General features: G+C 44.9%; 1 protein-coding gene across 11 annotated transcripts; it reads left to right on the top strand.

The window, feature by feature from the left end:
• Positions 1 to 2,077: 2,077 nt before the first annotated feature.
• MTHFSD (methenyltetrahydrofolate synthetase domain containing) lies at positions 2,078 to 23,219 on the top strand. 11 transcript variants are annotated; one of them, XM_084533221.1, is made up of 11 exons: positions 2,091 to 2,155; positions 2,335 to 2,438; positions 3,328 to 3,387; positions 3,488 to 3,601; positions 4,187 to 4,300; positions 6,371 to 6,461; positions 7,227 to 7,339; positions 7,504 to 7,629; positions 15,673 to 15,872; positions 18,364 to 18,403; positions 22,336 to 22,452. In XM_084533221.1, exons 1-10 carry the CDS (start codon positions 2,128 to 2,130, stop codon positions 18,377 to 18,379), a joined length of 966 nt encoding a protein of 321 aa, XP_084389347.1. In that variant the 5' UTR covers positions 2,091 to 2,127; the 3' UTR covers positions 18,380 to 18,403; positions 22,336 to 22,452. The 11 variants fall into 11 exon arrangements, with proteins under 11 accessions (XP_084389352.1, XP_084389347.1, XP_084389348.1 ...); XM_084533222.1 differs by lacking the exon at positions 22,336 to 22,452 and adding an exon at positions 21,198 to 21,904; XM_084533230.1 differs by lacking the exon at positions 22,336 to 22,452 and adding an exon at positions 19,740 to 21,904.
• Positions 23,220 to 26,432: the final 3,213 nt, after the last annotated feature.

The raw sequence follows: 26,432 nt of genomic DNA, 5'->3' as shown, positions 1-26,432 counted from the left end.
CAGTCACCTCGAGTGGACTAACTCCAGTAACACGGGGTGTTGGTGACCCTGCTACAAAGGGACTTCCCAGTGACATATGTGCGAGCCACGTGAGACTGTGAGAGCTAATGGGAAAGGCTGCACAAAAAAAAAAAAAAAAAAAAAAAAAAAAAAAAAAAAAAAGATGCCCTGGAAATGCAATTTGGAGCACACAGGATTTCAGAGCCATGGAATCAAAGCGGAGAATTGAAGCAGTTGAAATAAATGTCACCCAGCAGCAGAGTCCTAGGGCAAAGTATCCTGATTGCTGCAGGAACAGCTCATTTTGGGAAGGCAAACCCACATGTGGGACTGAGCGGCCTGCAGGGAGGTTGGAGGGAGCTGTAGGTGGTTTGGAAGCCTCCCCTGACCACTAACGCATTAATTATCATGATGCAGTTGCTCTCATTTGCTTTCCCTTCCTCAGAGGAGAGGAGGAAGAGTGTGGCAGAGCCGCATCCACCCCAGGAGCTGCAGCACGGTGATTTTGGGGCAACAGTGGGCAGTGCTGGCTCTTGCAGCCCCAATGGACATGAGGAGAGCTAAATTCCACCCCGTGTCCCAGCACGGTGAGCCCACGTGAGGTCCCTGTGCCCTCCCGGGATGGAGGACGACGCTTCCATTTCCTCTGCCGGCAGCGCAAATCGCGAGGCTGGCTTACAGAGAGGCCGTAAATGGCTCACCAAAGGCCCAATCCCGAACTCCCCGCTGAGATATCAAAGTCGCTGGGAGTTTTCCGTGAGTAGGAAGTGGAGGAATGAGCTTCAAACATTTAGGCCCAGCTCCACATGGGTGGTCTATTATGCCTGGACGGATTCCCACTGGCTCCAGCAGCACTCGGAGGTAGTGAAAAGGCTCCTCCTCAGCGCACCCCATTGCGGGACCAGGGCTCTGAGTTCTTTCTCCAAATGCTGACGAGGGGTTTCAGTGGGAAGGTGAAGCCCAAGGCACACCACAACGTTTAGCCGACGTCCACAGTATCGGTCTAAGCTTGAAAAACACATCGTTGGAGGGGGAAAGGCTCCCAGGCCCAGCGGAGCCGTGGCCTTTGCTTTGCACTGTGAAAAAAACAGCTCAGCAACCGACAGCAGCCCCAGAAAGCAAATGCGCTTGCATCTGCCCGGCGATACATCTGCAACTATTCAGAGAAGAGCATCCTAATTTGTTCCGCTTTTTTGGCTGGCAGAGCAACAGTCAGCTCTGGCCGTGGACGTGTATAGGCAGCGCCCGAGCTGAGCAGAGCAGAAACCAAACCCCAAAGCCATGTCCCATCCTTTTCTGACAGGCTTTAAGACAAAGCTGCATCTCGTCGCTCCCACGGCCTTCCTGTCCCACTCTGCTCTGCTCGGGGTGGTTGGGGAATGCGTCCGTCCCGTAAATAATAAATCGGATGAATAAATCGTTTGCTGTCCCATTAAATGTGGGAGCGAATTGTGCTTTGTGGGTGCTGGTGGGCCTGGAATGCCACGTAAAGGCTGGGTTGTGCTTCATGTATGACTGGGTGACTTCAAATGGAAAAATAACTGATTCAATAATTGATTTGGGAGTTTATTTTATGAGAAGCGTGCTTTTTTTTCCAGGTATAACACATGACTGAAAAGAAGACTATAGGATCCTTGGGGGCTGTGCCATGCTGTTCCCGTACAGAAGCTCTCCCTGATTTCTGCTCTGAGCTTTACGTCAAGACGCAGCCCCTCGGGGGCTGGCAAGGCATGGGGACATGGCTGGGATTTTGAGGCACGTCCTGGGAAAAGGCCCCTGGGTTGGGGCTGGCATTTTCCTCACAGCACGAAGCACTGCAGAGGGGGCTATGGCAGGAGAGGGGGTTTGTTTTGGGGGCATTCCTATCCCTATCCCTATCCCTATCCCTATCCCTATCCCTATCCCTATCCCTATCCCTATCCCTATCCCTATCCCTATCCCTATCCCTATCCCTATCCCTATCCCTATCCCTATCCCTATCCCTATCCCTATCCCTATCCCTATCCCCCCCCATTTCCCCTTCGCCCTCACACCATTTTGTCCCCTCCGCCCCACCGTAGCCTCCCGGAGCGGTGGGCGGAACCAAGCCGGACCCGGAAGCCCCTCCTGTGGGCGGCTCTGGCCGCCATGCAGGGGGGCGCGGGGCCGCGCGTGGGTGAGCGGCGGGGGGCGGGGCGTGACGTCACGGCGCGAGGCGTGACGTCACGGGGGGGGCGCGTTACGCCACGGGGAGGCGCGAGGGCGACCGTTGGGGGGCGACGGTTGGGCTGAGGGGATGGGGTGGGAGAGGGGAGGGGGGCGGTGGGGGCTGAGCGCTGACCCCCGGCCCCTCAGGGACATCCAAGGGCGGCGTCCGGGAGCTGGTGTGGGGCTACCTGGAGAGCAGCGGCCTGGCGGACACACCACGGCCCGTGCACGGCCGCATCCCCAACTTCAAGGTGCGAGGGGGTGAGTTCGGGGGTTTGGGGGGTGTGAGGAGGGGCTGGGGGTGTGCAGGCTGCCAAAGGGAAGCAGCCAGGGAAAGCTCGCTGCAGGGTTTCAGTGCTACAGGGGGTGAAAAATAGGGTGGAAGGGGGCTCTGCTTGGGCAGGTAGTGATAGGATGAGGAGGAAGGGTCTTAAACTGAAAAAGATTTATACTAGGTATTAGGAGGAAATTGTGCACTGTAAGGGTGGTGAGGCACAGGGTGCCCAGAGGATGTGGCTGCCCCATCCCTGCAGGTGCCCAAGGCCAGGCTGGGTGGGGCCCTGGCCAGCCTGATCCACTGGGGGGTGTCACTGCCTGTGGCAGGGGGTTGGACCTGGATGATCTTTGAGGTCCCTTCCCACGCGAGCCATTCCATCATCTCCCACAGACATGCTGTGGCAGGTGTGCGCTGCATTTTGTTCATGCCTCACTGGGTTTTTGCACCTCACTCTAAGAACTTAACTTCTTGAGTTCAATATAGTCTCCGCAAAAAGCGACTCATACAGAAAGTGGTTCCTCCAAAACCAGCCTCTGTGTCTTGTGTTTAAAGGAACCTCTTTGTGTTTGTTGACTACGAAGGGAAATTGCCCTCCAGCTTTGAATCAGGTGTGAACGGGGCCGACTTAGGCAAAGTGAGCATACCCAGATCCCCTTTTTTTTCTGTGCCCTGCAAGATGTTAGTCAAGCCTTCAGCCACTGTTGGTACGCATTTCCTTTGCATAGAGAAGATCACAAAATTAGCAGTGTGTCCCTCGTGTTTCAAATCTGGGGAAGTTAGCATCTCTACAGGATGAAAGAGTAAAAAATTTCCCCTCTCTGCTTTGAACTCCTCGGTGATGTACGGTTATTTTATGAAAACAGGGTGCCTCTCATGCTGCGACAAGGCTTCTGGCTTTACAGGAGTTCAAAGCTGCCAGTACTGTAAAAATAAATCCCGATGCTCCCCAGAAGAATGCTCGCTTTCTAACACTAGAAGTAAGTGAATGCATTCCCTTCTCTCCCAACTCCTTTCTTCACACAGGGGTCCCACCAGGCTTGCTGCTCTATTAAAGAGCTCGATGCATTCAGCAGAGCAAGTGTGATCAAAGTGGATCCTGATAAGCCTCTGGAAGGTGTTCGGCTAGCCGCACTGCAGGTAACTGAGCGCCTTGCACCCCTGAGGAGGAGAGTGGGACAACAGTGTGGTGCTTGGTAGCACCTCGTGGCCAACTCCTGCCATTTTTCCTGCAGGAGTTTTACCAGTCCTGAGCTCCACAGGGCTGATTATGTCATTGTGTCCTTGCCTTTTGGGCAAACTACAAAGGTGCACATAGAGTTTTGGTAAAGTAGTGCACTTCTGCAGACCGACAGCTGTTCCCATGGTTTTGTGGTGTAATTCCCAGAAACACGTCAGGTGGCCTTGCCTCAAATTGCCACACATTTATCACAGGACGTATGTCAGACCTATGACTGTTTGCTAGCTTACTATCATGAGTAGCTTATTTGTGCACACATACTTTAGACCAACAGACGTGTCTTGCCCTGTATTTTTTAAATAGATCCTTGTAGCTGTACTGTAGTGTAGAGGATTCATCGACCACCACTACACAGTCACCGATGCTAACAACTCGTAGCAAATAAGATGACTGGCCACATGGAGATCTATGGGGCAGTAAAAATGTTTCTTTGGTGTAAAACAAGCCCGCCTCATTTTAATGTGGTAACTCCTTCTGTTTCACAGGCAAGGAAGACTTTGCTGGTTCCCACCCCGCGGCTGAGAAGTGGCCTGTTCAATAGGATTGTTCCACCTGCAGGTGCCACCAAGGAGATCCTGCGGATATGTTCTACGTCTCGAGTAGGGACACAAAATGGGCAAAGTCTGAATTAGCATGTGTGAGAGTGTTGTGTTATGACAGTCCAACTAGGGGTTGGAATACCAGCTGCTACCTGACAGCTTGTTCTGTTAGTGTGTTGCTCCTGGTGTTGTGTACGCATCCACACATCTTTTGGCAGTATTTAAGTCATGATGCAACTTATTTTTTTCAGGTCTATTTAATTTATGAATAGAACAGTATATTTTGTGAATGCTTTTTGGAACATTATGAACAACTTTCATAAGTGGCTTGGATCTTTAAGCTTCATAAATATTATTCCTTTATTATTTCTGCAGTTTTAAGCTAGTAAACCCTATAAGGAGTATTTTAGTGTTTATGGTTTTTGCCTGATCTGGTCAATAAAATATTAGGAGTTACTCAGTAGGAAAGATCGGTTCTTCTACGGTCTTAAGTTTAAAGAAACAGTAATTCTGTGTTTTGCCTCAACTGACGGTATAAAAATAATGTGTATGTAGTGGGTACGTGGTGGTTTTCTTTGAAACGTGGTGTGTTGCTGCCCTCTGGTGTTAAAATGTCATACTGTACAGCTAAAGTCACTTGGCAGAGAAACCTATGTTGGTTTACATGCATCATCATTTGATGTCATAATTTAACTTTACAGAAGGAATAGTTTTGCTATATAGTTTTATTTTCTTCTTTATCTCCTGCTGAAGGCAATAAAGTTCTAGAGTAACCTAGAATATAACTGAGGTTTGTAAGTGGATGGTAATTAGTAGCAGCTTTCTTTGTTGGAAGTTCTATTAAGGTTATTAATTAAGCTTTTCAGGATTGAAGAGCACCTTTTTGAAAGGGACCTTTCTTTTGACCTGCTTCAGGCCTCATGCCTGATCTAGGATCTTACCACCACGTCTGTTTCTTCCCCAAACAGGCTTACTAATGAATAAATGCTATTAGCAGTTTATATTGACAAAGCACTGTGCAAACTGATCTTGGCACACTGCTGTGAAGTGGATGGTGAGCCTTATTACTTGGAGTCATCCAAAAATTACCAATTTTCTTGGTTTTATGCTTCACCCTGAAAATGTTTGGTTTTTATATTGTGAGGATTAATTTAGCACAGGGTTGAGTTGGCATGAAGAGGATTTTTTATGCTGTATACGTGTATTAAGAGTGAATTAATACCGAGATATCTTTAAGTTCTAAACGTCTGATGTTTGAAAACTAAAATAAAGCTCTGTTTTTAATTTCTGCAACTCTGGACAGAATTTTATTAGGATGTGTCCTTTAGAGAGGATCCTGAAGGGGGCGAGGGGGCAAGAGGAATTAAAGAAGGTTGACAGGACTATGTAAGGTGTTTTTTTTTTCCTCACTTGTCAGGAACAATGTGTTTTTCTGTTCATTCGTGTTGTAGTTAGGAAGTTTGGGTAAAGATAGCTTAGCTTGGCAGTGGTACATCCTGAATGGTGATCACACAGCAAAGCGTTGAGGAATACAGTCTCAGGGAACACACAGGCATCTTGAGAATGTGCTTTTAAAGATTTGGGTCTGGAGATGCTGGTAGTGCTATGTATACAGTGTGAAAAAGAGAGTAATCCAGCATCTGTACCTTGTTGTGCATTTTGGGTACAGTTTAACGTCTTCAGGCTGTAGCCGTCTGTCTAAATTAACCTTGTGATTTGTATGTGAGAGCTAATTTAAGAATTTGTACTGCTCTGGCGTTGCTCGTGAACATGAATCTATATCTTATGTGGGAGGGTAAGTTTCATTTGCCCTCATTTTCAGAAATAGCTGCTGAATCAAGGGTTTCAAATGTAAGGTTTTGATCCTAAAAAAGCAGCCTTGTTTAGAAAATGGCCCACCTCCCTTAGCTCTGCCTGACGTGTGCCAGAATCCTTGTCACTGTAGTAGAAAATGTATTCTAGGATTCCCTAGAGGGAATCCCTTTCCAGACATTTACAACTTGGCTATACATGGAAGAAACACTTAGAAACATGGGGAGTCACTTGGATTTATCAAAGTACCGTGGATTTCAGCCTCACTGGTTGGAAGACTCTGCAGTGTGTGAACCTAAAGCTATGTTTTTCTTGCAGGGTATAAAAGAATACAGTGTGCCTGTAGGTCTTGATGGGAAAGTACGAGTGGACTTGGTTGTTGTAGGATCAGTGGCTGTCTCCGAAAAAGGTAAGATAAAGCCTTGTAAGCTTTCCAGGAGGAGGGTGTTAAGGTTGTGATTCGCAGTGTTACATCTTCATTTTGGCAGACCTGAAAATCTCCTTGGAGCTTAATTGTGGCCTTAAGTTCTGTCTTTTCTGTGTGTCAAATCACTGCTCCCAGTCCAAGCAGGAAGATTCAATGCCTGGTTTACAACAATGCTGCGGAGACTTGATGGGCAGGCAGCAGTGTGGTTTAGAGCATGCAGGCCACTGTTCTGGCCTTCAGGAGAATTACTCAGTTGCAGCTGTTGATTCAGTACCTATTTGCGGATCAGATTTTGCATTTTGTAGTCTTTTGAAGAACCGTTGGTGGTGAAAAACTGTTGACTTCACCCATTGCCTAAAAATAAAACGCACTTTGTATGTGACCCAGATTCCTCTTTACTTACATGAAGTTAAACTGTGCTTGATGTGAGTAGGTGGTTCTAATTACAGTGGGTAAATAGGTTGCTGTGTTAACCAAATTAGATTGGATTTGGTTTGTTCTCAGTGGAAGGATCCTGGCATCTTCCAAGTGTTTGTTGAAACTAATGTTTAACTTTAATTTCAGTTTTAATTCCAAGTAAAGTTGCATTTTGTGAAAGACATTGATCTGAATTCTTGCCAAGTTATAACTCTCTGCTCGGTTTATCTGTTGCAGGCTGCAGAGTTTAATCACATGCTTTTGACAGTTACCGTTCTTTCCACTGTGCTGTTTGTGTCTACCATCACCTTTTGCTTTTGTGTGTTTTAGGCTGGAGAATTGGAAAAGGTGAAGGCTATGCAGACATGGAATATGCAATGATGGTGTCAATGGGAGCAGTGAAGGAGGAGACACCTGTAGTTACTATTGTGCATGACTGCCAGGTAAGATAAAATATCTGCTCTGAAGTGACAACTTGGAATGATTTTGGGGTAGCACCTTTACTTTGTTTCCAGGGTCACTACTAGATTTGCATATGTTACAAGACATCAGGAATTATGCATAATTTTAATGAATTTGTTTTTAACCAATCTCTTGCTTCTTGTAGGTGCTTGACATAGCAGAAGAGCTTCTTGATGATCATGATTTAACCGTTGATTATATACTCACACCAACAAGAACTATCAAGACTAATTGCAAACGACCGAAACCACAGGGAATAATATGGCATAAGGCAAGTTACCTCTCTTAACAATGGCTTACTGGTACCAGCATTCTGTTGATAAATTCTCCATTTTTAATCCCGTAGGGAAAATTACATATAAACACATTTGTTACTTTGGAAATACTTGGAAGAGGAGCAAATGTGTTTGTTAAATGAAACAAAAATACAGTGTAAATGTTCAGTGGTTTGTAGATGGTGATAGTGATGAAGTATATTATTGAAGCTGAAGTTATGGTATCAAATGAATTATAGGGTGAGAGTTGCCAAAACCATCGTTCATGGAGTTTTAAGAGAGGCATCATTTCTTGTAGTTGTTTGCAATATAACAGCTTATGTAAGACGAGGGACTTCTCCATTTTGTTTTATATCTAATTCTTGAGTGCTTAATAAAACTGCCTGCCTTCAATTTATGAAGGCAGTACTTTGGAGACAACTTTATGGCATTAGATTGTGCGGAATGGGTGGAATACTTGCTGCTCCAGTTCTAAAAGAAAAGCATGACTTAGTGGCTGGTACATTGCTGTTTACATAGCGAATGTATGGGGTTGGCTTCCAGAGGACAGAGCTCGTTTTCAGGTGGAGGAACAGTGACTTAATACTGCTTTAAATCACGTATCATTATTTATTGACAATGATTGTATTATGCATTTGGAGTTCTTTGTGTTTTGTTTTTTTTTTTTTCTTCTGGTAATTGTCAGAAACTTCAGTGGTTTCAAAAATGGTTTTGGAAAAGCATTTAGGAAATTATTCTACTGGAATTGCATTCTGGGAAAACGTTTTCTTTGTCATTAGATTTTCATTCCAAAAAGCCATCCGGTTAGGGAGAAGACCTAATCCTGCATGACTGGGTAGCAGTATAAATGTTAAAACGAGGCATAGCGTACCCTTTCTCTGCAGAAAGCTCTGGAGAAATACCGCTGAATACTTCTAGGGAAATCAGTTGTTTGGCAAGCGGTGAACAAAGTAAAAAGTTGCATTTGTTAAGGTAATGTATCTACAACAAACAATTCTAGCCAGTACTATTTTTATTCCGATGGTGAGAGAGTGATTTACCCTGACTGTGGTTGAGGATTTGAGGTTAAAATTAAATAAATAAAAGCTTTCTCTGTTCTAGTGCATTTTTTCCATTGAATTATTTTTGAATTATAATTTTTAGGGTATTATTGAATGTAATTGTTTTGAAGGCCTATTCCTTGTGCTCCATCCATCTTGCCAACATACTTTTGATTATAGTCTGTCTCTCTTAGTGTCAGACCGGTCTCAGTAAGCGGCCTTGCTAATGCTTCCCCCCCCACCTCCTGTCTCCTTCCTTTTGCTAGCAACATTATTTAAGGGTCTGGGGCACAGTCTATTCCAGGGGCCCTTGAATCTTCCACGTGTTTTTTGCCACTGGTAGAAAGTCAAGTCAATCCCCAAGCAATTTATCAAATTCAATGTTTCTTTTGCATTTCTTTGCTTTGCAAAGAAAAAGTCAAGATTTGTGTTACAGAATGTTGCTCAAAAGCTTACAAAGTATTTGTCTCAACCCCTTGTTTCTAAAGCTTGAGGAGATGCTTAGTAGAGTTTTATCTAAAGCCTGCACCACATTGACTTCAGCTAGTTTGTGTCTCGTAGTGAAACTTTTTTTCTGTAGTAATCCCTGCATTAGTGGTGGTGTCTGAAAAATGCAGCTCTCACTGAACTTTTTACAGCTTTCACTGAGAACAGAGCTCTTTACATGACCAAGCTTTAAGTGTTTGAGTGTTAATTTAACATATAAAACAGCTTTTGGCTGTTCTTCAGAGCTTGTGTTGACTAGATAATGTTGGAGAACACTAGTCAATGGGGATAATTATGTTTCTGTTATTTCAGGACAACAACAAAGTGTTTTCTGTATGAAGAAGAAAGAATTTAGCATTATTCTTGCACAGGGAACTGAGCAACTTGTATACATGTTGTTTGTGGCTGTGGAGGTAACTGTGATCGACTCCTGCACAGAGGGTCTTGGAGGTGGGAGGTCTAGTTAATTGTCAGGTTGTTAAAAAGGTAGGATTTGGTTGGGGCTATTTAAGTGTTTGTCCATCAGCTTTACCTGGATCCTACTACATTATTTTCTCATCCTTTTCTTCTTCAAATCCTGGCTTTGCTGTTGTATTCCTGTTCCTCTCTGCAAAACTAAACGAATCAAGAGGTAGTCAGTAAATAAATACCCCACTTCTGAATATGGTGTTTTGTCAACAGAAAGTAGCTTAACTGCTTTAAGGTGGGTGATGTGTAAAGTACATTGCAAAAAAAAAATCATCCTTCACTGGATCAAGCCGAGACAATGACTTACAAAATGAATTAAAGGTGTTTGCAAACACGGGATTACTGCTAAGAATTGCTGCAAAGGATGTGCTTTCCTAAAGCTGTTAGGATAAATAGCCATTAATAGGTACCCTCTGTTTTCAGCTCATAATGAGGTAAAAGGGTACCTGCAGAGTAAACAAAATGCGTATCTCCAGGCTAGGTTTCTGTGCTCAAAGAGGCACTGTGTTTTCTTGGAGTGTTTGTGGTCCTTACATGCTGTGTAGGAAGGAAGTAGTGAGTCAAGTATGGGAACAGGTGCAAATAATTACATACTGTGATTTTTGTCATAGAAATGCTGATTTTTAAAGACTTAAAGGAAGTATAAGAGCTACAGTGTTAGTACCAAGGAAGCATTATCAAAATAAGTGCTAGGCACTCTAGAAACACGTCTAAATTACGAAGGTGATACTGGAACTTGTATACAGGTAAGCTTTCTGCACTGGAGTTGAGGGGTTTGAAAAATGTGTAAGTGCTCTTGGAGGGCAGCAAGAGCTGCTAAGAGCTGAGCACTCTGGAAAACTTTATTTGGATACCAGTGGAGAGTTATTTGGCTTCATCTGCCTAGAAAATCCAACCCATTGTTTCTGGGAACTCTAAATTCATGAACCAACTTACTTTCTCATTTAGCATTTTGTATGGGTAGCTGTGATCTTTATCTGCGATGCTGTCAATTATGTGTGTCACAATTGTGAAGTTATTTGTGCTGTGCTTATTTTAAATTGAAACTGTACAGACCAATTAAAATACTTGGGGGTATGAAGAGGGAAATGAGAATGGTTGGTAGAAAAATCACTAGATTCTAGCAAGCATTTCCTTCTGTTTTTTTTTGTTGTGTTTTTTTCAATCACTCTTTTGCTGAGAATTTTATAGAAGTAGGAAAAAATTTTCCCAAAATGAAATGAACTAGGAGCATCCCTGGGTCTGATGTTGGAAGAGTTTAATATGCAGTGGCAGAGAGGCACTGACAACAAACAGCTTTTGATTTGGGTCTGCGATAGAATGTTTGGATAGTAAAATAATGCTGGTTCAGAGCTCAAAAAATTCACGCAATCAAGCTGGCAAAACCTTTAGCAGGGACACATTGCCATCAGAAAAAAATTACTGTTGGTTTAGCTCGGGCTTTTTGTTTTGTTTTTGGGGTGGGCTTGTTTTGAGGGATGGCGTGAGCAGGGCAGGCTTCCACGCGTGGTTAAACATCTCGACACCTTTGCAAATCTGACCCTTGCTGCAGAGTCCATGGACTCGGTTTTTGCTGATGGATTCCAAATGTGGGTTGCATAAGTTTCTCCTGAGGGACGCTCGCAGACTTCATGGGCTGCCAGCTCCCAGAAATATGCCCTCGGATTGCGTGCACATATTTGGACATTTTATCATTCATTTGCACAAAATGTTCGACTGTGCTGGCCCGTCCTAGCTGTCTTGGCTTTGTGCTTTAAACCCCTGTGAGCAGTGCACTCCTTGAAACAAGCAACTGATGAAGGAGACAACATGAGAAGTGGGCTCTGTTCTGGAGGCCTTTATGAGGAGTCTTGGGTCAGGCATCCCCCAGCGTGGGCAGAAATGAATCTTGTAAACATTTTTGGCCTTCCAGCATTGGTACTTGGAAGGGTTGGTAGATCTGCTCTACTAAAGATCGTTTGGTCTTGCCCTCGGCCTTGCAGGGCAGGGCAGCAACACCTGTATCCATTGGGAGCCACGTGTTCCTCTATCGTTTGGTGTGCCCAGATGGGTTGCTATGAGAAGCAGAATTAAATAACAGACTAAGCATCCTCTGCGATCTATAACTGTCCTTGCTTTATGGGCCCTACATCAGAACTGCACTGCCGTTGCTGCCAGGGAAATCAAAGTGGTGTTTGGCTTGGCCTGCACTGTATCAGGGGTCAGCATTACTCATTCTGTCGGAGGACAAACACATCTTTCATTTTCTCCAGCAAAATATTGAAAGTGGCTACATTCGCTCTTCTGGAATAACAGTGGCTGAGGAGAGCCCCGACGTTCCAGCAGAGGCTTTCCAGAAGTCCATCTGCCACTACGTTGTTTTGGGACCAAACCAGGTGTCGTAAGAGTGGATGCTCAGGGTTAAGTGCTGGGAGATTTTTATTGGCAGGCAGCATCCCAGAGTCTGTTTGCTTCAGGTTTCTGTCAGAGAGGGGCCACATTTCCCTTCTCAGCTCCTTTCCCATAGCCCGGTAATTGTGTGCCAGAAGAATTCATCTACCCTGCTGTCCTCTTCCCCAAGGCTCTCCCAGCCATGGCAGGGAGTAGGCAGGATTGTTAAATGATTAATTGCCTTTGGTGGAGTTATTTTTAACCTGAATCACTTCAGTTACTGAGTTCATAGCACAGCCCCAGAAACACTTCTGGTGTCCGACCCCAGAAGGCTGAAGCGTGGAAGCGGCCTGGGAATTGGTGGTCAAGGGATAATAGGAAACTTCTTCAGCTGGCTTCGCTGCCAAAGCCAATCATCTAAATCCCAACACTCAATACGAAGTTTACAAACATCAATAAATGGCTTGGCTCTGACTTTATAGGGAAAGGGGGAGCGAGGGAAGGAGCTTCCGCCACTGGGGTTGCCCAGGTCTGCATAATGGGATCAACAAAACGCGGGGCAGAGCCCGAGTCCCTTGTGTCCTGGCTTAGCTCTAAGTGCTAAGCAAGGCTAGGGAGGAGTGACCAGCCGGCACAGGACCAAGAAACGTGCAGCTTGTTTGAAAGAGAGGAGGAATATCTTTGGACTCTCTCCACATGGAAATAAATCATTGCAATCCTCCCCAGCTCACAAGACAAAAGAAACTTTTTTTCGTGATCGTAATTAGCAACACATTGTACTACCACAAAGGAGTTCTTTTGTTTGGTATTTTGCAACAGAGCAGAGCAAGTTTTTTCCCCTCCTGTGCCACCCACTGCCCCTTTTGCCCTTTTGTCTCTCACCCCCTGCGCCCCAAAAAAGGTGGTGAAATGATATTCTGAATTCCCAAACTGAGTTTTTCTGCCATTCTTTGACATAAAAGGAGCGAAAAATAGGGAAGGATTTGAAAGCTTTGGCCCAGATGAAAATTTCTCCTAGACTCCAGGGAAAATAGTCTTAAAGGTAAATTCTCTGTCACTCTGTGACAGAAAGATGTCAGTTGACAGTATCAGAACTAGTTTAATGCATTTTTTTGATTGGTTGGTTGGTGGGTTTTTTTGTTTGTTTGTTTTTTGCAAACAAATCTAAGTGCCAAATCAACTGTCTTTGCTGCTTAGAGGTTTCTCACTAGTATGCCTACCCAGGGCTGCATTTCAGGTAATGATAGGCTCATTTTGTGGTGTTTTTTGATGATCAGAACTTCAGCTCTTATAGAAAATCAGTTCATAGTCCTTCTGAAGACATACATGCTATTGCAAGTAGATCTACCTGAAGCTGCAGGGATCCTGAACCAGGAGCTCCAGTCAGATACCAAAAACTGCTGGTCACTCCAGTGAGAAGAGAGACTGTACTGCAGCCTGGCCAGTTGAACTCTCCTTTAGAAAGTATGCTGACCCTGGATTATCTAAATCTTCTCTTCAGTTTGTCCTTCATAGACTGGGAGTTCCAGCTCCATCCTCTGAACGGCCCTGCTCAGCGATTCCCTTAATCTGCTAAGTGAGTGAGGGCTTGCTCTTGGTAGTATTGCTCTTTCTTGCTAAACTCCCCATCCATGCCTTAGGAGCTGAATTTAATTTCAGGGCGAAAGGAACTGTGCACACACTTGGTAATAGGTTAAGGTTGTTCTTTGGGTCCAGGAGTGATTAGTTGCATGAGAATAGAAAAATGTTTTTCCTGTTTGGTTTAATTAGCATAGAGCTTACGTTTCACATATAAATTTGACAGAGGACAACAAATGTTCCTAATTGTTGGCCAGTAAAAACAAAGTAAGATGGCTTCAGCCATTGGTTTGATGTTGTATTGCCCAGGGAAGGGGAGTTTGCCGTCAAACCCAGCAGTCTGAATTCCTGGCTGAGAAAAACAAATTAGTCCAGGAATCCACAGAGCAATAAGTCTTCAAAATCTGAAAATGGCATGTACCTTTCAGAGTGCTGAGGCTCCCAGAACCCCAGAGGAAGTCCTTGCCTCTCTGTACTGGCTGCCAGATCAGGCCAGATTTGTACAGAAATTATTCTCAGCCGTAAAGTTTGCTTGTTTAAAGGGCCTGATCCCAAACACCTTGACTCTGGGTCTGCAGTGTGGCAGAATGGAGGTTGCCTCTGCTTGTGATGGTTAGCTCTGTTCTGCTGTTTGATATTATATTAACGAGGCGGAGCTGGGCTGTATGGAAATGTATGTATTTAATTTCAGCCTGAAGTCAAGCTTACTTGTTTGCTCCTCAGAAGAGGAGTCCTGCCTGGAAACATTTAAGGAACTCCTGCTGACTGCCTTTCCTGTTACCTAAGCCTAGCATTGCCCCCACCCTGTCTTCAATTTTACTCCAGTCACGTCAAAGTTGGGTTCCTTTCCCTAGAGATCTGTGAATTTTAGACTTCTTGTGGTGCAGTCAGATCGAAGCTCCCCTGGACAGCATTGTAGAACCGGGAGTTCAGGGGCTCTGAGCTGAGCCCTGCAGGTATATTCTGGCCAGGGTACACTGGTGCTGGTCCAGGACAGCCTGCCGAGGTCATGGCTCATACTCTTGAGCACAACACCCTGCGAGAGTGGCTTGCTCGCACTGTGTGGGCTACTAGCTTGGGACTCTGCTAGCTCAGGCATCACTTCCCCAGGCTCTGTTTTGCTCCCTAAATTTAAGAATTGGATCTTGTGTTGATGGATGTTCTGCTTGTCCAGCAGCCAAGTACGAATTACTGCTGCTTCCAACTGCAGTCTGCAAGCCAAGAGCTAGACCACATTAGCTAGGGAACCACTGCGTTTCCTGCCAGTCACTGAGTGCAGCCTGGGGCATCTCATGCCTGAGATGGATAGGGTTCAGCTGTTGAGAGGAAGAGCCCTTCCAGAAAAGCTGCTTATGAACTGGGGCTGGATGGAGGGACAGAGAGTTCACAGTTTTGAAGTAAGTGTTTGGACACTCTTCCGTTCTGTGATCCAGCCCAGCAGAGTGGTGTGGGATCTGATGAGTAGCTGCGGGTGGTGTGTGAGGTCAAATGGCAAGAGAGGGGCTGTGGTGATGTGCCACAACCAGAGAACGTGCCTCCAGCTGGGCCCACACTCGTAGGAGCCCCGCTACAAGGCACGCTCCCCAGCTGCAAGCTAACACCATGGTCCCTCCCCATTGTATGACCCAGCCTACGGGATATCCTGTTTTGGGGGGAAAAGAAAGCAAGGAGGTCTGCAGAATGAAAGTGCCTGATGGTCTGATGAATTGTAGGCATGTAAGATTCTGCCAGAGCAGGAGCACAGGCCCTTGGTCAAAGCAAATATTAAGGGATAACAATGAGAATGCAAATCTGAAAACGCCCTGATAAATAAATGTCAAAATCACATAGCTCTGGGTTTGGTTTTGATTTTCCTGCTGGATCTACATTGTACTGCTTGCTTAAAGAGTAACTAATGTTTATTTTTGTCCTGCAGTGTGTATTTAGGGAGCATCTTCAGAATCCAGCCAACAATTAGTAACATTGTGAATGCTCTGGCACTTCAAATGGCAGCAATATAATAAAGTTCCGCTCTTTTTATGGTACAAATGGGCCCTGATGGTCATCTTTTTCTGGAAGAAAAATCTCATAATTGTATCTGTCTTCCTCCTTTTTTAGGTCAGCTATGAGATGCTGGCAAAAATCCCCATCCTAAAGAGTCTTCGATACAAAGAGAAACAGACAGGCAAGGATGTTACCCTCCAAGACGAACATCCAGACTTGGCAAACACCAACAAGTCAGCAGCGTTAAATGAGAAGGCAATGCCTGGAAATACAAGACCACAGGCTGCAATGGGCTCGGCTCAACTGGGACAACAGTATGTTGAAAGTGATTCTTTAAGTCCCAGATTAGAGGGATCTGGCACGATTACTACTGTGTATGTGGGGAAGATACCTCCCAACGTAAGAGTGAGCGAGCTGAAATATGCTTTAAGGGAATTCCATGCAACTCCTTTAAAAGTGAATTGGCAGGGAGCACAGCACAGGGCTTTTCTCGATTACAAGGATAAAGCAGCTGCAGAGAGTGCTGTATCCTCTTTGAAAGGCTTGAGCCTTGGGGGTAATACTTTGCGAGTTGAGCTGGCCAAGAATCAGAGAAACAAAGGGCAAGTAGAAATCAATAGTCAGAAATTAATTTGAATGGAGAAAAAAAAAAAGGCATGTTTTTATTGTTTTGCAAGAAGCTGACCTAAGTTTTCAAGGTTATTAGTATATGCGCTGATCTCTGCAGGCCAAACAACAAAGGCAAAGCCAGCTTTTCAAACAAACGAGGCATACATCTCACAGCTGACTTGCCTGCCCCATTCCTGCAGTTGTACATGCAAAGTGCGTTTGTCAAGATGGATGACAGAGGAGCCTTTTCTCTAAATGGTTGTCCACAAACTACCCACGTTGCATATATTTGTTTTTCATTGGCCCTGGTTTGATTTGCTGTTCAGAGTGTACATCTGTTAGGCCTGGATCAAAAACCTGCCCTTTGGTAGCTGTGCGCAGCCACATGGAGCGAGGTGGTTATGTTCTGTCATCTACAGATTGTACCTGCAGATTTGTACTTGCGAGCTTTAAAGCCAGCTGCAGAAAATCTGTCTTAAAGGTTACAGTTATGTTTACTAAGAAACGGTGTTTGCCTGATGCGAGTTTTCAGCATATTTTTCGTAAAAATGGGGGAAGGGACCTTGGCCTATTTGTGCTCTTGAAGAACTGCTGTAAAAACACTGGCTCAGCCCCCACGTTCTAGTAATAACTATTAACATCAGGTGGAAGAGAAGGTAGCCCCCTTCTCAGGTTTGTTTTGTTAATTCAGCCCTCTCTAAACTTTGTATGTTTTATTTCAGTCTGGGAGAGGAAACTTTTTTCTCCCCTACTTCTCCCCCAAAACACTTCAGGTGCCTTTTTGATGGATGTAGATAATTATAAAACAGATTCTTTTCCTGATTGTCTTGTCTCTTATAATGTGGTGTGATTGCATTGCCTCTGTGAAATTACATTAATAGATGCTCATTGTAGTGGAAATGAAAAGCAGACAAACCACAGTCAAAACTTGTTGATGATTAGTCCTAGTTCTTTGAAAAGTTGCTGGAGATAGCAGAAAAGCCCGTTCTTGCTGTGTTTTTGTCACCACCAGTGTGGTCTTCCTGCACCCACAGCAGCAGACAGTGATGAGCATTAGGGAGCAGCACTGACAAATTTTATTTGCAGAAGTGCTATCAACTACTAGCTTAAAGTAAGTTTTTAGACACACATGAACACTTCCAGTGTAGAGGAGAATGATGATTTATGTGGTATGGCTTTTATTATAATTTTTGTTCAGTTCTTCATTCCTGAAAAACAAGCTGAATTTTGGCTGAACCATCCTTTCTAAACAGAAGCAGTTTTGCCATTGATGCTGGGCACATAGTCAAAGTAAGCATCCAAATGGATTTTTTTTTTTTTAATGTATAAGTTGGAAACTCTTTTTATCCAGAGGGTACTGTTAAGTATATTTTAAGTACATTATTATGCCTCAAGGGTCAGACATTTCATACAGTTAAATAAAAAACTCTGTTATCATGTGCTCTGCACAGGAGGGACTCAAGGAAAGCATTGCTTCAACTTCCTGGAAGGTCAACGTAGGATAGGTTTCTGAAGAAGTAGTGCTGTGCTTTGCTGAGCTCTCTTTTCCTCCAGCTCAAAATTATTTTCAGTGTCACTTTGTATGAATTCAGACATGAGCACTTCGGGGGCCTCTGCATCTTGTTTCAGTAGTTGCATGCTTCAAGGATAGGAGTCAGGGGTTATGCTACTGCTGAAACATACTCATTACATCATTGGCTTAGAAAGCGGAGGAAAGAAAAACAAAAAATAATTGCACATCACTGCCTTCCCCTTCCAAATGATGGCGAATTAAGTAACATGATCATGTGATGTTCTTTTTGACTCTTGCAATACTGCTTGTGTTGGTGATGACGCCCAGGTGACCTCAGCAGTTAAAAAGCATTATTCTGCCAGAGAAAACTTCAGTTGTCTTGAACTTCCCCTGTTATATTGCAGGTTGAACCAGCCTTCTATGGTCTGTGAGAATTTCATCCTCCGATTTCTTCTTTTTTTTTTTTTTTTTAATCTCTGAAGTTTCAGTGCAGATAAGAATGACCACTTAGGGTTTTTTGGGAGGAAAATAATGTGTTTTTTTTGCTTTTCACTGAGGCAGAATGAGTCAAAAGAAATTTATAAGTGATAAATGATTTGTATTCATGTGTAAATAAATACTTGAAGGTATTCCTAAGATATTTTTTTATGCTAACCTTGGTCATCTGTTTTTTTGATCGCCAGAAACCACAACATATAGTTCCAGGTCAGCTGACCTCCAAAGGTAATGAAAAAAAGGCATTCATACCAGTTTTCTCTGTCTTCTGCTAGTAAAATCTTACATTATGCCAGGGGATTTATGTTTGTGGTTCCTTAGCATGAGCTGTGCTAGATCTATATCCATGTAGCCAATCTTTGTAGTTATCTTCCAGCCTGTCACTTTTTTCAGTCTTATGCTTTGTGAGGCCACATTTCACAGCAATACATAATAACTTGTTACTTTCCCAAAAGGCAATTAACAGTCCAAACCACACTACTGCAAAGATATTAACTAGACAGAGATATGTAACTGCAGTTAGGCTCTGAGAAGAAAAATAATTATTACACGCTTAAGATAATGGACCATTCATTAGCAGTTTGAATGAACTGGAATAATGTTGATGCTATGATAATATCCAATTTAAATAGTCAGTTTTGATCCAGGTTGTTAATAAATGGCAAGGTCCTTTGGGCCTTGGCATCGTAAAGTCATTAATAAAGTCATTAAAACTTGTTTTTAATTCAAGGTAGCAGCTGCTCCAGGTCAGAGTTTGGCAGCCCACTGCAAACCCATCTGTATCAGCAGCTTCAGCAAATCAGTAGTAGCTAGCGTGGGTACAAGCTCTTGATGCAGAGATGACAAACGAACAACATCATGCAGGAACAAGTTAGTACAGGCAGCTGCTGAAAACAGAACCTGCTGCTACAGAAAGCTCACCAGGGTTCAGAGCCTCTGTGGAGGGTTTAGTAGTAAGAGGTTGTTATATGAAGGCAGAGCAGCAGTCATCAGAACTCAAGTGTGGTCTCCACAGTCCTGCAGGCTTAGGGTGGATGCTTTACTTTCACCAGGGTTTTCTGTTGGCAAATATGACTCAAGAACATAACCTCGCCCTTTTAGAAATGAAAAATTGTAATGAGTCCTAGCGCATCTACGGATTGACATAGGATTCCCACAGTGAGAACCAGAAGTGATGTTGTAGGAACTTAAGTATTTACATTTTGAAAAGGAAAAAAAAAAAAAGCAGCATGACTTGCAGCAAAGCTGTTCTACAAGCTAACCTGTGAGGTACACCACGGTATACAATGCATTCCAGACAGTATGAGCTATATTAACATCTTCAGTAGGAGTTTGACCTTGCACATGCTGAAGTCACTGTGATTTCTGTCTTGGCCAGCAAGAGAAGCAGTGACAAGGATGGTACCCTTACTGCCGCTTGGGAAGTTGCTCATCTTTAGCTAAGAGACATTTCAATGCAAGATGCTAAATTGCTGTTTAATTAAGTAATGTAAGACTGCCCAAGGCACAAGCCTACATGGCTTTCTGGCATCTCTAGCTGTATGATGTGGATTTTTTCTTGCAGGCTGACCAAAATTCTACTTGGGGAGACAGCAGATTTTGAAGAAAAAGTGAATGGGGTAGTTTGCATCTCTTAGATCTATTGTTTCAGGCTCTCTGCACGCTCAGGAAGACATCAGTTATACATGAGTCACTTCTGACTTTTCTCTGAATCCACAAAACTGAAATGTAATGCTTTTTAGTGAATCCTTAGACTCTGATCTCATAATGAAACTCGAGGAACTGAAGCCTGCTTATGTTTCACTTTGGCCAGATCAGGACTACGCAAGATATTTTAGCAACAATCAAACCACAAAGTCCGTGCCCTGAAGAATTTACAGTCTGAATTAACAAGCTTTAAAGATGAGAACCCTTACTAAAGTAATAACTCTTCATTTTCTGCTGGTTATATTTGTGGCCCTGCTGCTAGCACCTAGGATGAACTTGGCTACGTATACATGGATAGGGTTTGTGCCTAATCTCAGGTGGATATTGGCCCCTACAGTCCCTCGTTATTGCTGTGACTGAAGCACTCGTCTAGGGCTGCAGAAGCCTCAGTGCTTCAACCCTGTTCTCTGTAATTGCATTTGGTGACCGCTCATGCCCAGAACAATGGAGGGAATGTACTTCTAGGCACTTAACCCCCAGCCTCCTTCTGTATGAATGGTGGGATATCCTTGCTTTTTATGACTCTCATGATAAAAACATTTACAATGAGAAAGAACTGCCAGGGTGCTGAAGAAAAAGAAGTCTAAAATGCCTGTGATAGATGTGCAGTCTGCATTTAATAGGAAATGAAGTGATCCCTAACACAGACTTGATTTTAGTTCACTTGCAGCAGCAGAAGAGCCTGTGTTTCACTGCTGTGCGATGAGAAGAAAAGTTCAGCAGTACAATGGGAAATACTTTACTGAGCCAACTTTGTTCAGAAGTAATTAAAAATGAGGTCTTTCTATTCTCTGTGCAGCCTGATGTCCTCGCTTGTCATGTGGTTCGATGCATTCTTTCCAGCTCCTTTCATGGCACAAACAAGTTAGGATGTTGTTATTGCATGCCCCTCTTTTTAAGGGTTCAATGGGGAAAGATGCTGAACAGCTCCGGAGGCTGGTCAGCGTGAGCAAACTCAGCTCATCTTCCATGGCAGCTGAGAGGGTGCAGAGTCCGGCAGCGACCACCCTAGGTGTTACAGCGTGTGTATGAGCTTCCCAGAGCGATTCTGCCCCCTCTGCTCCTCCTCTATCCCCACTTGTGGGAGAGATGCAAAGAGAAAACAGTATCAGATGAATGGAGCCTCCACCAGCTCCACTAGGCTCGAGAACGTGGTCACTTTGGAGGAGTTTTTCTTTTGTTGAATGATATTAGTCACAGCGTGGTGTGTGGCACAGAGCAGTGAGGCAGCATTGTGATCTGCTAACAATAAAAACGAGGTGGCTAAATGCCACTCGGCACTGAAAACTATACAATCATGAGGGTTTTCCTTCAGACAGCTATGTCCATGCATTTCCTGGAACAAGGACAAGGCCACACAGCTTCAATCCACCAAAGACAACAGCGAGTAAACAAGCCATCTTGCTGTGGAGTCTCCTCTGAGTGACAAAGAGTCAGAGATTGTTTGTTTCCATGGAGAGAAAAGGAAGAAAAAGTCTCAACATCAGGGTGGGAAGACAGCAAATCCTGCTCCTGTGTCACAGCCAGGTCCCCATCCAGCCCTCCAGCGCCTCCATTCACATTTGTCCCTGGTTCCCTCCCAGAAAGCAGTTTTTAAGGACAGAGGACTTAGCTCATTATCATTGGAGACCAATAAAATATCTGGGGAAAGGGATGGTTAAATACTGGCTTCAAGTCATGTCTTTTTTTTGTTTTAAATTTAATCATCTTATAGTGCTCCAAAGGGAGAAACAAACATTTTTAGGAAAATGCTTCCATTGAAAATCTAGCACTGGCTCTGCATTTTTCTCTACAACTGCAGCAAGGGTTGAGGAGGGGGAGGAAAAGCATGCGCTGGGATTTCTCTCATTCCGGTTCCTTAGAAGGAACAGCCCCATGCAGCAGTTCTGGCTCTGGAGGAAACATCTGTGGCTGTGACCACGTTAGTCAGGGAAACGTACCCCTCTGTGAGGTAGGCTTTTGTGTATGAATGCCTCTATTTCCTCATTGCCATCTATTAAAGATTATCTCTATACAAGAAAAGTGCACCATTTCCCATGTTTTCATGTATAATGTCTGCAGTGTCTGCTGTAAACATCATGAAAAGTTTCTCTGCCCCTCCACTGACATAGGTAGAAAAGTCACTGCTTTTCATCTTTCAAAGCACTGCAGAAATGTTTAGGGTCGTGTATCCTGCCATTGTTCTGGGCTGGGCATCTCACTGAAGTCACTGGGAGAAATGACTTCAGGATACGGACCTATCTAGTCAATCTTTATGGTGGCCCCAGTAACATCCACGTTTTACAGATGGAAAAACGAGGAAGGCAGAGCTGGCTCCTGCTAGACCAGATGCGACTGGTAATTCCCAGCACTTGGGGAAACAACTGGCGGGACAGGTTAGAAACTCATCAGAAGCTCTCTCCCTCAAAAAAGAAAAACAGCGTGGTGACCTTTTGGCTTCTTCTACGTGACAGGTGGGCATCTTGTATCTTCCCAACGGAGCAGCAGCTTCGCAGACACTCTGCTTCCACACAGCCCTGCTGTGGTTGGGGATCCTGTGATCCTTTGGATCCTCCTGCTCCAGAAGAGCCTTCTGGTCAGTCAAGGCACTCAACTGCAAGCCTGTCTCCAGTCCAGGGACATAAATCACTGCGCTATCACCCCATGAGACAAGATGGGGAACAGAATCTGAGCTCCTTTCCCTGAGACGTGCCTCCTCCAGAGGTCTAGCAGATCAACTATGTTGTGGTCCACCCTTCCCATGCAGAAACATGCGGGGCTAAAGCAGGGCAATTTTTTTCTTTAAGAAATAAGGCAAACATTCAGGACTGTTAGATGAGAGGAAAAAAGGGGCAGGGAAGGAAGTGAAACATTCATGAAAGGTTGCAAAAACCTCTACATTTCTAGGCATTAGTGTATCCACTCCTGCCACTCCTTAGTATCTTTGAGCAATCTGTTAGAATAAAGTTAATCATTCAGACAAGAGTAATACTTACAGTTTTTCCAGGGGGATATCATGTTTTCAGAGTCTTTCCAGGCACTTGCACTGCTCAGATTCCAAAGTCTGGTGTTTCCACCTCTCTGAAGGAAGCGATTACTCAGGTAGTTGATCTGCAGCGTCTTTTCTTTACCACCATATAGGAACACAATCGCTGTAATAAGTCCAGCTCCAAGTGAACTCTTGGTACTCTAAGTCCCTGCAAAACTTTCCAGGCTCTGACATACTGCTTTCTCAGGTGTGTTTGCTTATTTTTTCAGTAATTAGCCTGAAGCTGAGCTGAGCCACAGAACTGCACTTTCTGTACCATTCTGGGTGTTTCAACTCCCGCTGCCTCAAATAAAGAAATGACTATGTCCAGCCTCTAGTATTTATGTCACTGTAAGAAACACTGAAGTGAGGTGGCACTGCCAATATCCACCCATCTCAGTCCTTGATCAAGCAGATCTGATCTCTAGGACTGACATTTGCTCTGATATATGTGCCTGTGACCATGAATTTCAACCTCTGACCTGCAGGCTTCTGGGGATCTCTCAGAGATCCTGCAGGAAGTGTCTGAGAAGAGGAGATTCATGTTTGCCTCAGATAACGGGGAATTGGTCTCAAAGAACCTCTCATAAGCCTGTGCAAATAGACAGCTGTCCATCCTGGAAGATCAGTAACAATGAGTTTTATTCCTTCTTTTATCGTTCCTTACTAATATTCTGATTTTAGTTACTTACTGGGCAGGAGGAGTACTGGCAATGAAAGTTTTTTTTTAAAAACAACTGAGCTGCATACCTCTCCTCACTTCTTGAGCCAATCTGATAATTGTGGCTATGAATAACATCAGCTCACGATTGCAGAGCTGCTGCTAGCACTCTGGGCATCTCCTGCTCATCATGGGGGTCTCTGTCAGCCAGACACACTCTCCCCTGCATCATTTATGTCCCTGAGATTGACTGCCAGTGCCAAAGATTTTTTGGCACAAACATACAAATGCCAAGCCTGCAGGAACAACCCTAGCACTGTCTTCCTGCAGAAATTGGTATCAGGCAGGAATTAGGGGTGTAAGCATGCATGGAAAGTGAGCAAATGTCCAGCTTAGGTCTTCTGAAAGCATGTGGTCTTCCAAAATAAGTCAAAGTCCCCTTTTGAAAAGTGAAAATTACTGTCACTGATGTCCACTGATGCATGTAGGTTCCAAATTTATTGGATTCAATATAGAAGTCAGGCACCCAATTATCCTGATGGATCTGAGCCTTCACCTGCTAAAAAGTACAGACAAAACTTAGAACTTGGCCTTCTAAATACCCGTTAAAGATTCAAAGGATCTGTTTCCACCAGCAAAGTCTCCAAAGTGCCTGGTTTTCTGCTAGTCTGCATAACCACCCCCAACCAAGAGCATCACGTGCTGAGTATACATGGGATTCTCCATGCCATGTATCCCCATCTGCCCCACCTGGGGGTAGAACAGGCCTGACCCAGGAGCATCCCATAAAGATGGTTTGTCCGATGTGCTGAAGCGCCGAAGTTTCGATGGTAAATTTGAAGATGCAGGAAAAGGGCCATTCTCTTTTGGACCTCCGGCTACCAGAAAGCAGAAGGAGAAAATAAAATAAAATAAAATAAAATAAAATAAAATAAAATAAAATAAAATAAAATAAAATAAAATAAAATAAAATAAAATAAAATAAAATAAAATAAAATAAAATAAAATAAAAAGGAAAGGAAAAGGAAAGAAACCCCCAAGCCTGCAGCACCCACCCCAGCAGGGCGCACGGAGGGTTGGGCAGACGCCTCCCGGAGCGGTGCGCGGTGCGCGGCACCAGGTGGCGCTGCCGCCAAGGGAACGGCTCCGCGCCGCCCCCGGGCCCGCTCCCCCTCCCCAGGTGCCGCCCCCCGACCAAAGGAGCCCAGCATCGCCCCCCGACACCCCCTCCCCGGCGGGGACCTCAGACTCGCACCGCCTCTCGTGGGGTTCCCAAGTGCAGCTCTCGCACCCTGGGGGCTTTCTGCGCCCTGCCCGTGCGGGACCGCTGTGTGTCCCCCCCCCACCCTCGTGCGCACACGAGCGTGCAAGGAACAGGGCAGTAAGCGTGCACATCCAGCTCCGTGGCAGGGGAAGGAAACACCCGGGAAGCATCGGGGCCACCAAGGCCTCTTGCCACCCAAACGCTCTGCAGTGGCACCACCTGGCCCTGGTGCCTGGGGATTTCTGGGTTCCCCTGTGCCACATCTGGTCGGAGGCACCAGGCCTGTTTCTTGCTGCGTGCCGAATTTCAGCACAACAGCTTTGTATAAAGCTCACGGACCACTGCAGGGTATTAGCAGTGAGAAACTCTCCTATAGTAGAAACACCAAAACCAAAGAAAACCAGGTAGTTTTATCACCTATGGATGGGGCAGAGGGTGATGGGGAATTTTGAGCAGATCCCCGACGCTCAGTGGAGCCACATCATCTGACCACGGCTCAGAGCTGGGCAGGGGGAGGCCGTTACGTGAGCAAATACCATATTTCTGAGCAAGCCTATTTCTCCTCTCCTCTTACAAGGCTCCACCAGTGTTTCTGAACAAGCTTATTTCTCCTCGCCTCCCAGCAGAGCCCACCCGACCACAAAGACATACACGCAGAGCTGCTGCTACAAAGGGACCAGTTGTGATAGCAGCTAGGTTTTTTGCCATCCCCTGGGACACCATGTGCAGGGAAAAAGCGGGTTTGTCTCGTGCAGAACAAGGGCTAGGGACAGGAGCCCGTAGGGTTTCATCCTCTCCTCCCCGGTGGAGGTGTCTGAGATGGAGAGCTGCCTGTTTAGACTGCGCTCACTGGCTTGAGGAGTATGTGGCGTCCACGGTATGCGGTGGTTCTGTTTTTCCAGGTTTGGCGGCATGGGGCAGGGGAACCGATGGGAGGGAGAAAAATGAATCATGAGAACCTTTGTTAGGGACCAGATAGCAAACCTTGCTCGGCCTGGACCCACGGATTGCAAGGTGTTTGTCTGCCCTTTCCATCCCCTGCGTGCACCAAGCTGTGAGCAGATCGATAGTACACGTAGAGGAGCAAGTTCAACATGAATCTGAAGGATGAAACGAATCTTAGGAGTGATAGTGAGATTTCAAGGAAGGAAAAACCACTTGGCAGAGACTGAACTCCTCACCCTGAGCCTCTATCTCAACCACACCTAGCACAGATATGTGCATCAGGAGCAAAACCTCAGCCTTCAGCTTGTACATTAAAAAGATGGTAACAGCACAGCTCACCTCCAGCAGGGACAGTCAACACTGCAGGGAACAGAGGGAAGGATCTGTCCAGAAAGGCGTAAAAACAGTGGAACCCCAGGAAATGTTGCACGTTGATCACCACTAACCTACCCAGACCTACCCTTGAAAAAGAAACACCCAAAAACAATAACAAGAAGAAAAAATCTGGGAGAGAGGCCTCCACCAGCTCTGAAAAAGCCTTTCCCACCTGCCTTAATTAGAAGAACAATTAGATATTTTGTTGGTTTGTTACCGGCTGAGTTTCCTCTTAATTAAGCTCATTACATAAAGCTGGGCTAATTAGCACACCATAACCTAATTTGCCTGTAAAAAG

Source organism: Aythya ferina (genome assembly GCF_964211825.1).
Source record: "Aythya ferina genome assembly, chromosome: 12".
NCBI lineage: Eukaryota > Metazoa > Chordata > Aves > Anseriformes > Anatidae > Aythya > Aythya ferina.
The sequence above is the reverse complement of the archived record's forward strand: the minus strand, read 5'-3'. Positions and strand labels throughout refer to the sequence as shown.

Coding starts and splice junctions, on each gene's coding strand:
- MTHFSD (XM_084533220.1), top strand. CDS start 2,128: ATGCAGGGGGGCGCGGGGCCGCGCGTGG. Junction 3,602..4,186: donor TTCGGCTAGCCGCACTGCAG/GTAACTGAGCGC, acceptor TCTGTTTCACAG/GCAAGGAAGACTTTGCTGGT. Junction 7,630..15,672: donor AGGGAATAATATGGCATAAG/GCAAGTTACCTC, acceptor CTCCTTTTTTAG/GTCAGCTATGAGATGCTGGC.